The sequence below is a fragment of the Sus scrofa genome, chromosome 1, assembly GCF_000003025.6.
Source record: "Sus scrofa isolate TJ Tabasco breed Duroc chromosome 1, Sscrofa11.1, whole genome shotgun sequence".
NCBI classification, from domain to species: domain Eukaryota; kingdom Metazoa; phylum Chordata; class Mammalia; order Artiodactyla; family Suidae; genus Sus; species Sus scrofa.
The window spans coordinates 264,097,207-264,111,973 of NC_010443.5; the positions used below are offsets into that span (position 1 = coordinate 264,097,207).

Genomic DNA, 14,767 nt, shown 5'->3' on the forward strand with positions numbered 1-14,767 from the left:
GTCAAATTACCAAACAATAAAAATAAAAAGAAGAGCAGCATTTGAGTGAACTAATAAGACTCCCAGAAGATTTCAGGATTTGGCTTTGTTGCTTTCTTCTTCAATAACATGCACTACGATTACTTAAGTCAACAGTCAACAGAGCCATTCTGTGCACAAGGACAACAAGAGCACAAAGGCACTCGTTCAGTAAACAAACGCTGCTACATACAATCTGGGATCTTATTAAGCATGTATATAACATCACAGGGCACAAAATAGGTACATAGCACTTTTTCCTTTGGCAGGCTGCAAAGAACAGAAATCTGGGACCAACAGCAGTAAAAACTTTTCTTTATAGAAGGGACTTTAATGACTAATCAATTCTTAAGGAAAACTGGGGCTCTTGTAGTTAATCAATTTGAGATATACTAAGAGAATACATTGAACATTGTAATTTTATTTTATTTTTTTTCACAACTAAATTAACTCATCCAACAAGACGACTACTAATAGAAACTTTACCCTACTGATAAGAACTCCTCAAGTGTCACTTTGGAGTTCTCTGATTTTTTCTTTTCTAAACAAAAATTATTAAAACTACGAAAGTGAAATATTTAAATATTATTTCAAGTTTTACATACTTTTTTTTTAAAGGACCAAAGAATACTAAGAAGTACAACTATTTAACTTGCTTTAACATTTCAAAGTTGGATTAGATGGCCCAAAGCAGCAAAATTAAGAATTCAAACATGTGATTAGTGACAAATATTCATATTTGAAAAATATAACAAGATGCTAAATCCATGTTTAGATAGCCAAATTTATTTCCTCTAAGCTACTAGGGAGTGGGTTTTTAAACTTAAACTTTTGAAGACTTGGTATATTATTTAAATGTATATAACATACAACAATATTTCTTGGAGAATGATTCTTTGTCTAATCTAATTAAGTCACATTCACCATCTTCTTTGAAGAACTCTCAGATGTAGGAGAGTACACTAACACTACTTCCTGGCATAATGACAGTCACAAACTCAGCAGTATGTTTGTGTAGGTTTTCCTTACTGGCTGCAACATGTAAAGGCTGAAGTGCTACACACTTATTTTCTGACCAGGCGAGCTCTACAGCAGATATTTGCATTGTTTCACATTAATCTCTGCAAACAAATTCAAAAACACAGAGTCTCGTTTCATTTACCCTTTTTACTCATAAAATGGAAAGCCTCAAAAAAACCGTTAATGTGTTTTTATTTATAAACATACACATACACAGGTAATTACTTCATTGATGACCTAGTTCCTGGCCTTGCTTAATTCTTTTTAACAACAAAAAACATACAACTAACTCATTTTCATATTTATATGTCAAAATGTCTAAGTGTGGTCAATACAAGCATCTGCGTAAAGGTCATTTGGAGATAGAACAAACTACTGTAAATGAACAATTAGAATCTCTTAAAAGTTAGGGGTGACAAAGGTTGACTGACTGCTAAACAATGTAATCCCAAGAAAAGGCATGGACTGCTTATTTTTTAAGACTTCAAACTTTGAGTTAAGAGTAAAGCAAGCTAAGTTTTATTCTATTATCTCATTTAAGCAGGAATATTGGGAAGAGGGAAGTCAATGGAAGGTGAAAGTGAGTCAGAGAAAGTTTGGATAAGAAAAGACAAGGCAAAACAACTCCTTTTGAACGTTCTGGTACTTCTGTCCAGTGAAGAGAGCTTGTAATTAACATTTTACACTCATCACAACACAAGACATTTTTATAGGGGAACAATGGCAAAAATGTTTACATAAATTCTTTGATTCCAAATGTTAGATTACATCCAAGAAATCTTATTTAAAAAAAAAAAAAAAAGAATAGTGACATCAGCCTGCTACAGACAGTCAACATTTGGAGGCAACAGATTCTACTAATAAGAGATGAAAGGGACAGGCAGTGAACAGAAGACTTGCACCAGATTCCCTTTTACATCACAATCACAATGGCCATGTTTCTTCATGCTCTGATAGTCAAAAAGTCAAAAGATCCAAAGTGTTTCAATATTCATGAGGTGGGAAACATCAGAAGGGATTTAATAATTCATCTCATTTTATCTTCTTCAAAGCTTGTTTTAAAACTATATAAAATTATATGGCACTGCAGTGCTACTTATAGGTCCTGCTTGCCTATTTCCCTAACTAAAAGCATACAGTTTTATATATTTTCATTCATTAAGACGTGGCAATCACAGAACTGCTGCTGGAAAAACATCGCTACTTCTTGGATCAGAACCTCAAGTTTAACATTTCTGTATGAACTTTAATGTAGGTGTTTCAATTTTGTGGAGATTTAAAGTTTTTCTAATAAAAAGGCATCTTGGTGTCTTCAAATTGGAAACAACAGAACTATGAGCCATTTCATTTTTCCTACAGTGACTAGTAAAACCAATTTAAAAAAACATATGAAATAGCGACAAAAATGCCAAAAGTAAAGAAAAACAGATTTAAAAAATGTATTGCTCAGTAACCTGCCATCAGGGCATGAAGGTACATAAAACATTCTGAACAATGGAAGCACTGAAAAGAAGTCTATTATGCCTAACTTTGTTTATTTGGTTAGAGGTTAGATCAGTGACTAGAAACACACCATACTGCAGGAAATGTTGGTCAGTTTCTCTCCATCCCTCACATGCAAGCTAACTCTCTGCCAGTTCACAAAAACATGAGCCTGGAGATGGGGCAGGGGAAAGTCTGAATAGGACTGCATTAAATAGGATTTATGTGCCTGGAACCTGGGCTCTTCAAAGGTAAAATAATCAAGCTAGGATATCACGAAGGCCTCCTTGATAATCTGAATGAAGCTGAGTTCATGCAGACAGAACTTTGAGGGTAGTCTGAAGATACCCTGACAGTCCCTTCTCTCAATTCCTTGAGGCTTTGTAGAGAGCAGATATTAGGGCTTCAAGTCAATGTCCATGCAAAAACTCAGGCCACAATAACATGAACAGGTAAATGTGGCACTAAGGTAAAACAGAACACTGTTCTCCTAACTTATAGTAGACAAATCCCTTCAATGCTTCAGTAGGCAGTGGACCCCTGGAAAGATAATGGCAAAGTTCCCAGGTGGTGCAACAGATTAAGAATCCAGTGTGCTGACACAGAAGCGACTCGGGTCACTGCTGTGGTGAGGGTTCAATCCCTGGCCCAGGAACTTTGCCAAAAAAGAAAAAATATATATATACAGTGGCTACAGGTTTGCACTGGATAATGTAGGTCTAGCAGCCGGGGAAGGCAAGAAAACAAAGCCTGCAGCATTTTTATAAATCCTAGTTGTAATTTCTGGACTGTGAGAATCTAATGTCTTCCACCTAGAAGAACTCATGCTAGTGAAATTCTGCCGAAACGCATCAGAAGTTCACACTGGCACCAATTCGGCAAAGGGACTTTTGGGCAACTTCTCTGAAACCCTGAAAATCTACCTTCATAGTGAGGACTGTGGTTTGTCTCAGCCTCTGTAGTTTCCCTATCTACCTGGTTTCCAATTGCACTGTAAATGTAATAAACAGCTGATTATCACCCTCACAGTAAATACATTTCTGGTTTAAAATCGCAAGCATCAAAAGAAGCTTAGACCATATGATGCTCAGAATAACTAAATCAGCTAAGATGCTCCTATAATCATCCTTGATAGTAACTACTAGACCTAAGAGTCAGAGGAGATGGGTAAAACGAGACTTTCTTCATTTATAAAACAGGACAATTATCTAACTCATAGATAGATAGATAGATCTATCTCACAGCTCTACCTTAGGGCTATTGTGGGGGTTAAAAGAAATCATATATAAGAAAGTGTTTAGAACACAGTAAGTTATAAAGTATCTTAACACTGCTTGAATTCTAAGATGCCCATTATTAATGATCGTTATACACCAGACAGTTCTACTTGACCAGATAATATGCTGGCTACAAAAACGCACTCAACAGATTTTGACTGCCTGCTAAATATTACATACTACTGTAGGTACAGGGATAAAGGACAGGAGTAGGGAAAAAGATACCTGTCTCAATGAATCGTAAGCCAGCTCATTATTAGTACTTGCAGCAAATATAGTATAATGATTTCAATACCATACTTCAATGGGTATTTTAAGAGTTTCAACCATGTTTAGGCTCACTTCTTCAGACCTATCATGTCCACATTATTCTCACTGTGAACTCAAGGCACTTGGAGTAGATACGTATGCACTGTGACTTTATGTATATATAAACACAGGATGTGAGCCATGTCTGCGAACTATGCCACAGCTCACAGCAATGCCAGATTCTTAAACCACTGAGTGAGGCCAGGGATCGAACTTTCATCCTCATGAATACTAGTCAGATTCATTTCTGCTGAACCACGACAGGAACTCCCACTGCGACTTTTTTTAGTAAGCTCAGTGACTACCACTATTTACTAAGCCACCACTTTGTGCTGGGAGTTATACAGGTCACATTACATAAATTCTCTCATTTAACCTCAAAGAACTTTCTAAGTATTCATTACCCACATGTATTTTTATTTTTGTCTTTTTGCCATTTCTAGGGCCACTCCTGTGGCATATGGAGGTTCCCAGGCTAGGGGTCTAATCAGAGCTGTAGCTGCTGGCCTACACCACAGCCACAGTAACTCTAGATCTGAGCCACGTCTGCAACCTACACCACAGCTCACAGCAATGCTGGATCCTTAACCCACTGGGCAAGGCTAGGGATCAAACGTGCAACCTCGTAGTTCCTAGTTGGATTCGTTAACCACTGAGCCACAACAGGAACTCCCATTACCCACATTTTAAAATAAAGAAACCTGTCCAAGGTCACACAGTAATAGTTAAGAATTGAATAGTTAAGAACTGAATACTTGGCTGCCAGGCACCGGGATCTGTGCTTTTTTCTCCTATGCCTTCTTTAGCAGAAAGTAAGACAGGTTATGGTTATTCTACAGGGTCTTCAAGTAAAGGACTAAAATATGGAAAGAAGACTGACAGCACAAGAGGACTCTTACCTGGGAAACAGTAAACAATACCAAAGAGGTTCACTATGTACTCTGGCCACTGAAAAAGTAAACAGTAATTTGAAACGAGTAGTTATAGATCCACTTCTGCAGAGACAACCCTGAGGAGATAAAGTAACAACCGTGTCCTCTAGTTCTGCCTGCTCTCAACCAGACTTTTCTTTTTTTTGATTTACCCAAGGATGTGCAAATGAAGAGAAAGAAAAGACATGAGGTATTTATGCATTGCGAATAGCCTGTTTGTTTCGTGAGAGGGGAGAAGTTGAGATTCTACAGGAAAATGTCTCCCAAAAAGTTACAATGCATATTTTTCTAAACTTTGAGAAAGAAAATGAGTGGATATTTTTTAAAAGGGATATCTCTCAATCTCAGAATTTCCTGGAACCCAGTGAATCTTGTGCTTTCACCCCATGCAGCAGGAAAGAACTGCATCCAGCCAAGAGCTCCTGTCTGGTGTCATGAAACAAATCCTACAGAACTGCACAGCCAAAGTCTCAAATGCTCAGCTACACTGTAAATGTAACACACTGGATCCTCAAAGTTGCCCAGAAATACGCAAAACTGCCAGTGCTGATCAAAACACTATGACAAAGCCCAAGTTAGACAAAATGAACAAATTGTAAGAGATAACAGGTGAGTCAACAGGGCTGTGAGGTTAAAGAAAACAGCAAAGCAAATCTTTCTGCCATTCAAAAGGAGAGGAAGTAATGTGTAAGACATTAGACCCAAGGTGATTCTTTCATCTTAAATGATGCCACACAATTTTGTTTACCTCAGCTGACGAGATACAGCTCATAAAGAGGTCTTGGGGTACTTTAGTAACCCAAACACCTTGAACATAAACTATGACTCTCCTACTTTTACTATAAATTCCATTCTATAATGACCAGTCCTCTAGTAAGGATGCAATACACTAAGGATTGGTTTTCACGTTCTCTGAACTTAAAGTTATAAAGGCAAAAGACTAAGCTTATGGGAATCACTGAAAACTGACAAAATCCCATGAAGTATACCAAAAACATGGGAAAAAAGAAGCTTTACGTTGATGTTCTCTTAGTCTTTTCAAAATAATAGAAGGGATGTCTACAGCTACAAGCAAACATTATCTAGTCTTTGGTAACTTCAAATCTAGACAAACCTAGTCTTCGGTAACTTCCGTCTTCTCATCTCTCTATACTCAAATAATTTTTAATATCTATAATTATAACTATTTTCAGAAATGATTAATTTTACACTAGAAGGTCAGGTAGAACACAGCTTACCAGAATTAACAGAATTATCTTGATACTTCAGAAATCATTTTATAGGTCTACAGTTAAAGGTGAACTGTAAAGCTGTTAAAGAAATTAAGCCATTTAAGATTGGTTCTTCAGAGGTGTTAAAGATATTATACACAGCCAAAAAAAAAAAGGTACAGGCATAAACCCAATTATAGATTGGAGGCACTTTAATTTTAAACTGTGATAAATGTGTCTAGTTTATATCTGTTCAGTACAGTACAGCTCATTTTAGTTACCCCAAAAGACTTTGTTAAAAAGTAACCTATGACTTTTACTTTAGGAAACCTATGTCTGCCAAAACTTAAAATTCTAATATCTCTAGTAAATATATATTTTTCTACCTTTACCATCAACTTGAAATAAATTAAGAAACTGACCAATATTTCTCACTGCACTGGTATTTCAGGTAGGAGAGTAAGCGATGGAACTTGCTGAATGTCTAGTGATGAAAAAACAGCAACAAGGAGTCCTGCTGGCCCAGTTAGGCCACAGTGCCTCTAAATTGTCATGACAGAGAGGGGCCAGTTGGTCAAAGGTCTGACACAGGAGAAATATCACATGGCAAGTTTCTAGGGACAAGACTGAGAGGCAGAAACAAACTAACATGAAAGGATAAAAATAATTTCAAAAAGGAAGCCTAGGTCCATCATTACTTCTGAAAACTAAATAGATTTCTCACTCTACTTTTATCCAATGGCATTGCCATGCAGAAATTCTAACTTCAGAAGAAAGTTAGTTTAAAGCGTAATTCCCACTTATATAATATGTAAAATGTTAACAGGATCACAACCTCCTAGAAAAAAAATTCACTGAAGATTATTTTTTTAAAAATCAATACCCCAATTTATCTCTCTTACATTATAAAACATTTACACATAAGGAATTAGATTAAGCATAATTCCTAAAAGGTTATATAGTTATTAGAAGTCAAACAATGGCAATGGTACTGCAAATGGAGTAAACTGGACTCCAGTTAACGATCGACTAGAACATAGGTTGGTCAGTTCAAAGTGTGGTGTAGTGCAACGCTCGATCTGGTTGTTGGTAGCTGCAGCTACAGTCCGATTTGACCCTAGCCTGGAACCTCATATGCCGGGAGCGCCAAGAAATGCAAAAGACAAAAAAAAAAAAAAAAAAAAAAAAAAAAAAAAAAAATAATACTGTTTTGAACCACATTTAACCCTAAAATCAGACTGTCAAACCAAGCTACACAGAATAGGCTGGCTGATACCATAGCAATGCAATACTAGACAAAGTGAAACACCAAAACAGTATAAAAATAAAGTGGAGTTAACCCCCAACATGATAAACACAGGTTTTTGAATTAATGTATTTTATATTTTGAATATAGACATTTTTGCAAAATTCAGTGACTTCAGAAATAAAGCTGTTTAAAATACTATAGGTGGCATAAAAATAAATGAAGACAGGTACTTCTTAAATCCATAAAACATAATTAACACAGCATTCAAGAGAAGTCTTATGTGAACAGAACAAATACATATTTACACATATATACATCTATCTATCTGTATATATATATATGTATATACACATGTGTACCTCCGTCCTTCTTCTCCAATTCGTCCCTAATTAGAGGGGAAGTAAGTATCACCTTCAAAGTTAGCGTGGGCTCTTTTGTATTCCGAATTATAATAGATGCCTCATCTACACATTGTTCCACTTGATATTTCTCTTCTGTGAGTTTCTGAAAGTCACCAAGATTTCAAAAACACCCAATTACTTAAAATTTCAAAAAATGAATGACTGCCCCTTAGTTTTCAAATGTTATTAACAATTAATATTATTGTGCCAGAAGAGTAAATAGTCCAAATAGTAATAGTCTTTAGTATAGAGATAACATTCTCTCTCTCCTCCCAACTTACCAGCAAATCCTCTTTCTCTGTCCCTCCAAAAGCAACAATATCAGTCATCTATAAAAGTATTCAACAATATTTAAAATCATTCTTTCTAACGTTTGAAAGTGAAAGTTACCAACAGCATCAGTATATGATAAAGGGTAAATTATTGTCCTTTAAATTATTATAGAGAACTATTTCAGAATAATAAATTGCTGGTAATGGTCTCTAAACCAATACTGGTTTTGTTTTGGTTTGGTTTGGTTTTGGAATATGGAAGTTCCCGGGCCAGGGATCAAACCCATGCCACAGCAGCAAGCTGAGCCACTGTAGTGACAACACCAGATCCTTAACCTGCTGAGCCACAAGAGAAATCCTAAACCAATACCGGTTTTGACAGAACAGCCTAAACAGGAATTCCTACTTGCTAAGGACTTACAAATACAGGATTATATAGGTTTTTATATAAGATTATGCAGAGGTTTAAAGAAAATCAAGAATAAATGAAAAAGATTCTCTGCAGAATTACACATCAGCAAAAAAAATAGTATAAACAAGTAACTTCCCTTCTCTACCAACAGATCTCAGAGATCATTCCAATAACTCCTTCTCTAGGACAAGTAATCTGACATCCACAAGGAAATGTACATTGCTTCTAACAGAGAGTTATACAGAAAATAATCACCAATTAGAATCATAAAACAAGTTACATTTAATATAGTATTAGTTACACAGTGGCTTTCTTGGTGAGGAAATTTGGCATCTATTACCCGACATCAATAGCTGAATGGAAACACTATTGGGTTGGTCTCTGCACATCAGTGTGCATTAAAGGAACTCAAAACCATTTACATAAAAACACCATTCTGGAGTTCCTGTCTTGGCGCAGCAGAAATGAATCCGACTAGGAACCATAAGGTTGCAGGTTCAATCCCTGGCCTCACTCATCGGGTTAAGGTTCTGGCATTGCCGTGAGCTGTGGTGTAGGTCACAGGGGTGGCTCGGATCTGGCATTGCTGTAGCTGTGGCATAGGCCGTCAGCTGCAGCTCCGATAGGACCCCTAGCCTAGGAACCCTCCATAAGCCGTGGGTGTGGCCCTAAAACAAAACAAAACCAAAAAACCCACCATTTTACCATTAAACATCCCCCAAAAGACAGAAAATTCATTATCCTAATTTTGAAGAGAACAAACCAAGGAAGGGAAGGGAAGGCCACATAGTGGCTGGAAAAAAACAGAACTAGAATATAGAGAAAAAGCAGAAACTTGCTCATGTTCATTTTGCCACTGTAAAACATTTTGCCACTGTATAACATTAAAGATGTCTCAGAGAATAAGTCAAACTAAATTTTTCAACTGTGCACACAGATTACCATAAGACACATCCAAAGTAATAAACATACAGTATAAGTGCTGGGTTAGACTAATTCTAAGTGATTCTGGTTTTGGTCATCCTTCTCCTCCCTTACTCAAGAAGTTCTAAAATCTCCCTAGAGGAATTCCATGGTGGCTCAGCATTAAGGATCTGGTATGATCCCTGGCCCAGGAACTTCTACATGCCACAAGTGTGGCCAAATTAATTAATTTAATTTAACTAAATTAAATCACCCTAGAAGAGAGTATATACAGAAAACGTACAGTACAACATCAATTAATTATGGTACTTCCACAACTGAAAGTTTTGCTATGGTTAAGTGCTCAGGAAAAAGATTTTTGATTCATAAGAAAATAAGATCTTGTCATATCAGCAATTGGTCTCTCACACACACACTAAGAAAACTAGGGGCAGACAGGGAGTAAAGGTAAAAGTCACATTTAAAATGATTTTCCAAAATATTATTCACAGTAATAATAATGGGTGTGCTTGTGTGTAGCTATGTGGGCATATATATGTGTGTGTACATGTACACAATTTAACATAAAATGGGTGTACAATTACATCCCCACTTTCTTTGGGTACCTTTATCCTAACACTTATAGTCATGGATCTACCATCATACAAAGCAGCTGGTTTCACTGTTGGATAACCCTACTGGCTACATTAAATTCAAGTATGTTTCTTATAATGTCCACCACCGGTCTTAAGAGTTCAGGACACTTTCACCTTCTCGAAGAAGCTCTTCAAAGACCTAAAAATATCTGTGTCTTTTTCAGGCTTCTCTAGCCTAAGAAGCCCTAATTGTTTTGAATTTGAAATGGTTTACACAGCCTTTACTATCTCCTGAGTCCCTCCCTTGAACAAGCTTGACAAGAACATTTTAAAACTGTGATGCCCAGAAATAAAGACTCTCACTCCGGAGAGAAAACGCAGAGTTCACACAGTTGTGATCTGCAAAGAGAAAGCTCTATTAACACAACTGTAGCTTGGCCTAATCTCCTATATCGTCGATACTGGAGAAATATGACAGATTTTCAGAGTAAGAACTTCAATTTCTTATTGCACTGGTTCTCAGTCCTTTTTCCACTCTGACACAACTGAAAATATGACCAAGCTCATAAACAGGATTCACTAAAGGAAACACAAAAGGGGGCGAGATGGTGGAAAGCATCTATGTCCAATCCTCTGATTACTATGTTAGTATAGATTTTAAGAGTAACAATGTTCACTATAATGAAAGCAGAAATACAAATTGGAAAAATTTTTTTTAAAAAAACAATGAAAAAAAAAATGGGTTTATTAACATTCTAATAACAAAAAGTATTATCAGCCAAAAACCCATTACTGAGCTTTCTGTTTCACAAATCTTTATTGTATTCCACTGTTGCTTACCACTCTCTCTCCTGAATGATCACATAAGGATTTAAAATAATTTTTTAAAGAAATGAATTTAACTCTTGAAAGAAGAGAAATATTTTTTCCATCAGAATTGAAAATGGAAAAGCCAAATATGGGTTTGTTCAGTCATTTAGAAAACCTTAAGATCTGAGAATGATAAAATAAAATAGTGCTCCAGAAATTAATATAAGAAAATGTGTCAATAAGTAACACATACTTGAGTATCAAGAACAGTAGTAAAAAAATCAGGAAGATGGTTTTGAAGATCATTTGGTGAATATGAAAGAAAATGAGCCAGTAACAAAGCTAATAAAAACAAATTTACAATTCATATTACTTGGGGGTGGGGTGGGGAGGGAGAAGAGCCTTTTTAGAAGAAACACAAATAAAGGAAACCAACAACAACAAAAAAAAGAGAGCATTCAGCAACTCAAAGTTCAACCGTGTGTACTGATATCTATTTATGCAACATGGAGGTAAGGACTAACTGATATGGATCATCAAAAAACTATAATCTAATTACACCACAAACGGCACTGAACACAAACCTGAAACTGAAAGGTGATCATGGCTTCCCAATTAGTGATGCAACTGGCCCTTGGAGCAGGCTGGCAGAGTAGGTCCTAGGGTGACCACAGCCCCAGACCGATGGATTGCCTTCAGCCCTGAGGAGCCCTCAGCCTTTAGCGGCATCCTCCAGAAAGCAAACCAACATTAAAATTTTCTATATGCATCCCAATGTGAAAAGGTTTGGAAACAAGGAATGAATAGTGACTTTCCATTAACAGAATGAATGAGCGAAGTTAAAAGAGTCTTCAGTTTAAAAAATTAACATCTGTGAAAGTCTCTCGTTGTCTATGCTCTTTTTGATTTTTTAATTCTTTTCTGCATATACAAACACTTTCAAGAGTTTTATGATGCTGAGAGGCCTAGTCTGGAAAACATGAATGTTCTCAGCAAGACGCAGCTAAAAAATTTAGGCCTGTACCTTAAGAACCATCTTAATTTGATAAATATATCCTGATTACTAATCACCAGAAGTTTGCCTTAAATGTGATGGATGAGTCGCTGACCCAGAGTAGCAATATCCCTTTTGTCTGTACCTACCCTTTAGTATTACCAATTTCTTGTTATTAAATTTATCAAGGTCAGTACCTATTTTCACCTTTTTCAAATTCTCCTAGAGGTACAATTAAACTGTACTCACCTGAATCTGAATAGGAAGATTATCTTTGACTGTATTTAACAGGGTCTCTGTGGGTTTGTCTTTGCACATTAAAACCAGCTCCAAGTCCATATCATCTTTAATCAGCAAGCCTTTCGCAACCAGGCCAATCCTCATTACACCACACAATGTCCGACCACCTTGATCCCTAAAAATAAAAGTCTGAATGATTACTTTCACAACCTATTTCCCAAACTATAACTTAATCACCACCTGGCTTTTTGGCTATCCATTTGATTTTATAAGGGAGAACATAAATCCAGATATCCAAAATTCCACAAAGGCCTATCTCAGACTTAAGGATCTTAAACTATCTATCTTCCACAAAGAATCAACAAGGAGAATATTTCAAACTGTAGATCTTTCAATTCTTTATTATATCTATAGTGCTTAGAAAAATCCAAAAATACTGGATATTCCCCTTAAATAACTTTTCAATTTTTTAAACTTCTTCCTTTTATCTTTTAATTACTAATTAAAGAATTGTGAGAAACATGAACATGGTGGTATACTGAAAAAGAGCATCAAGGTGGAAATTAAAAGACCTGAACTCTACTCCTAGTGGTGCCTGCTGGCTCAGTATCTGTTACTGTAAAATGGCCCTTGCTCATCCAGTCTAGCTGCAGCATCCTAGGAATCCTTCAACATTTATGAGAAAAGCAGAATAATGTGATAAAAGTAAAGAACTGAGGAACCCAAAGACGATCTGCCAACACATGCATTCATTCCAAATCCAGGGGTAGCTAAAAGAACAAGCATTCAAAAACATCAAGTCATGAATGGTGGATAAGAATAATGTTAATATCTATCCTTGATTTTAATACCAAAGTTTTTTATTAGTATATTTCCCTTAATCACAAGTGAAAATGTAACTAAATTTAGCAATCATTCAACAAATGAGCAACTATGAATATGGAAAACATACTAAAGGAGCTCCAATCTCTCCCGCTCAAGGCTCACACTCTAATTAAGTACAAAAGGAGCTTAAAACCTGCTTAAAAGGGAAAAATAAGTAACATCTGAGAACAAACTGCATGCCACAAATTCTCATTTAAACCTTACAAAGAGCCTGCATTTGAAAGACAAGGAATGAGAATCTCAGGAAAGGTGATTAATTGTTCAAGTTCACAGAGAAAGTAAAATGACAAAAGCCTGGATGCAAACTCAACTTGGTTTGACCACAACACTCAAGTTCTTTACATTATTTCAGAAAGAGAGAGGTCAAAATTAGACAAGGTCAAGCAAAGCAACCTGCAAATGTGACTTCAACAGAGTCTTGATTTAGTTAGATAGAAAAAAGGTCATTCTAGCTGGAGGCAAAGAAACAGCTGAGTTGAGCTGAAGCCAGCACAGTAGAGAATGAACTAGAGAAGGGAGAAGAGAAAGAAACAAATGCAGTGGAAACAAGACAGCAAGTCATAAATAACCTAGCCATGGGCTCACTGCCTGGCACACCTCAGAAATTCGATTAACATTAAATCAATAAAAAATTATAAGGGTGGTACAAGTATAGAAAGAACAGCATTCTGAACCAAGTGAACCAAGTAGAGGGAATTATTTGATATTAAGAATAAAGTCTGTCATCTCTGATTCTTCTGTATCCCTGTTCTCTCATCTTCTCATTCTCTCAAATCTAATAAAAGTTTATAAATTCCCCCTCCATAATCACCCTCAAACCTTTACCTTTACAGACTCTTAATACCTCTCATCTAGACCACCTAAATAACCTCCTTCCACTGGCCTCACTGATTAACCCCTACCATCTCATCTACTGTATACAGTATGTTGCATCCAGAACAGTCTTCCAAAAGCACCACCTATTATTTTCCTGGTGTCCCACTGAGCACTTACACTGAGCATACTGGGAGGCAGTTTAGGAGACAGTAAGACTTTCTGCTTCAAATCCTGGCTCTGCCAATAATACTGTATGACATTGGGCAAATTACAAATTATTTGACTCTTTTGAGCCTACTCTCATTTGTAAAAAAAGGAATATGTCCTCCTCAGTAACGTACTGAAATAGGACGGAAGGAGGCACGGCACAATCTTTAAAAGAATGACACAGAGCTTGGTATACATTAATAGCTCAATAAACAATAGTTATTATTCCTTAAATAGACTCTATACTCTCTCACACCTATATCTTACTGAGATTTATTTTTATTTCCACTTTCACTGCCTGACAGAACCCTCTGAACCTACTGCAATTACTATCTCCTTCATCAAGTTTTTCTGATCCCCAGTACCAGCATTAGTCTCTTCCTGCTCTGTACATTCACATTTTTCTCATGGATAATCAAAGTGAAGTTGCTAAGAAAACCAGATCAGAAATTTGACAGAATTTAATGTGAGTCCTAACCCCACCACACACACTCATAAGCAACTCTAAAGCAGTAGAAATCTCTGAGGTAAAATGAGAGTGGAGAAAGGGGATAATAATAATCACAGAGACTAGCAGATCTGTTGTAAAATAATGTGAAAAACAATCTAGTATAGTTACTGGTACTTAAAAAATGGTAGGTATTATTAACTAGCCATTATTAGCTTATTAAATTCCATATCATAAATATGACATACTTGATCTTACTACATAGAGGACATGACTGCTTGAGCA

At 36.3% G+C, this 14,767-nt stretch overlaps 1 protein-coding gene across 3 annotated transcripts in view; it reads right to left on the bottom strand.

Annotated features, from left to right (window-relative positions):
• Positions 1-14,767, bottom strand: part of STRBP (spermatid perinuclear RNA binding protein) — a 165,774-nt gene that overhangs the window by 67,072 nt on the left and 83,935 nt on the right. For all 3 annotated transcript variants that reach the window (XM_021074603.1, XM_021074611.1, XM_021074606.1), the window contains exons 4-5: positions 12,136-12,301; positions 7,858-8,002 (exon numbers count right to left, since the gene is read on the bottom strand). In XM_021074603.1, coding sequence (XP_020930262.1) covers positions 7,858-8,002; positions 12,136-12,301 — 311 coding nt within the window. The remainder of the gene's footprint in view (positions 1-7,857; positions 8,003-12,135; positions 12,302-14,767) is intronic.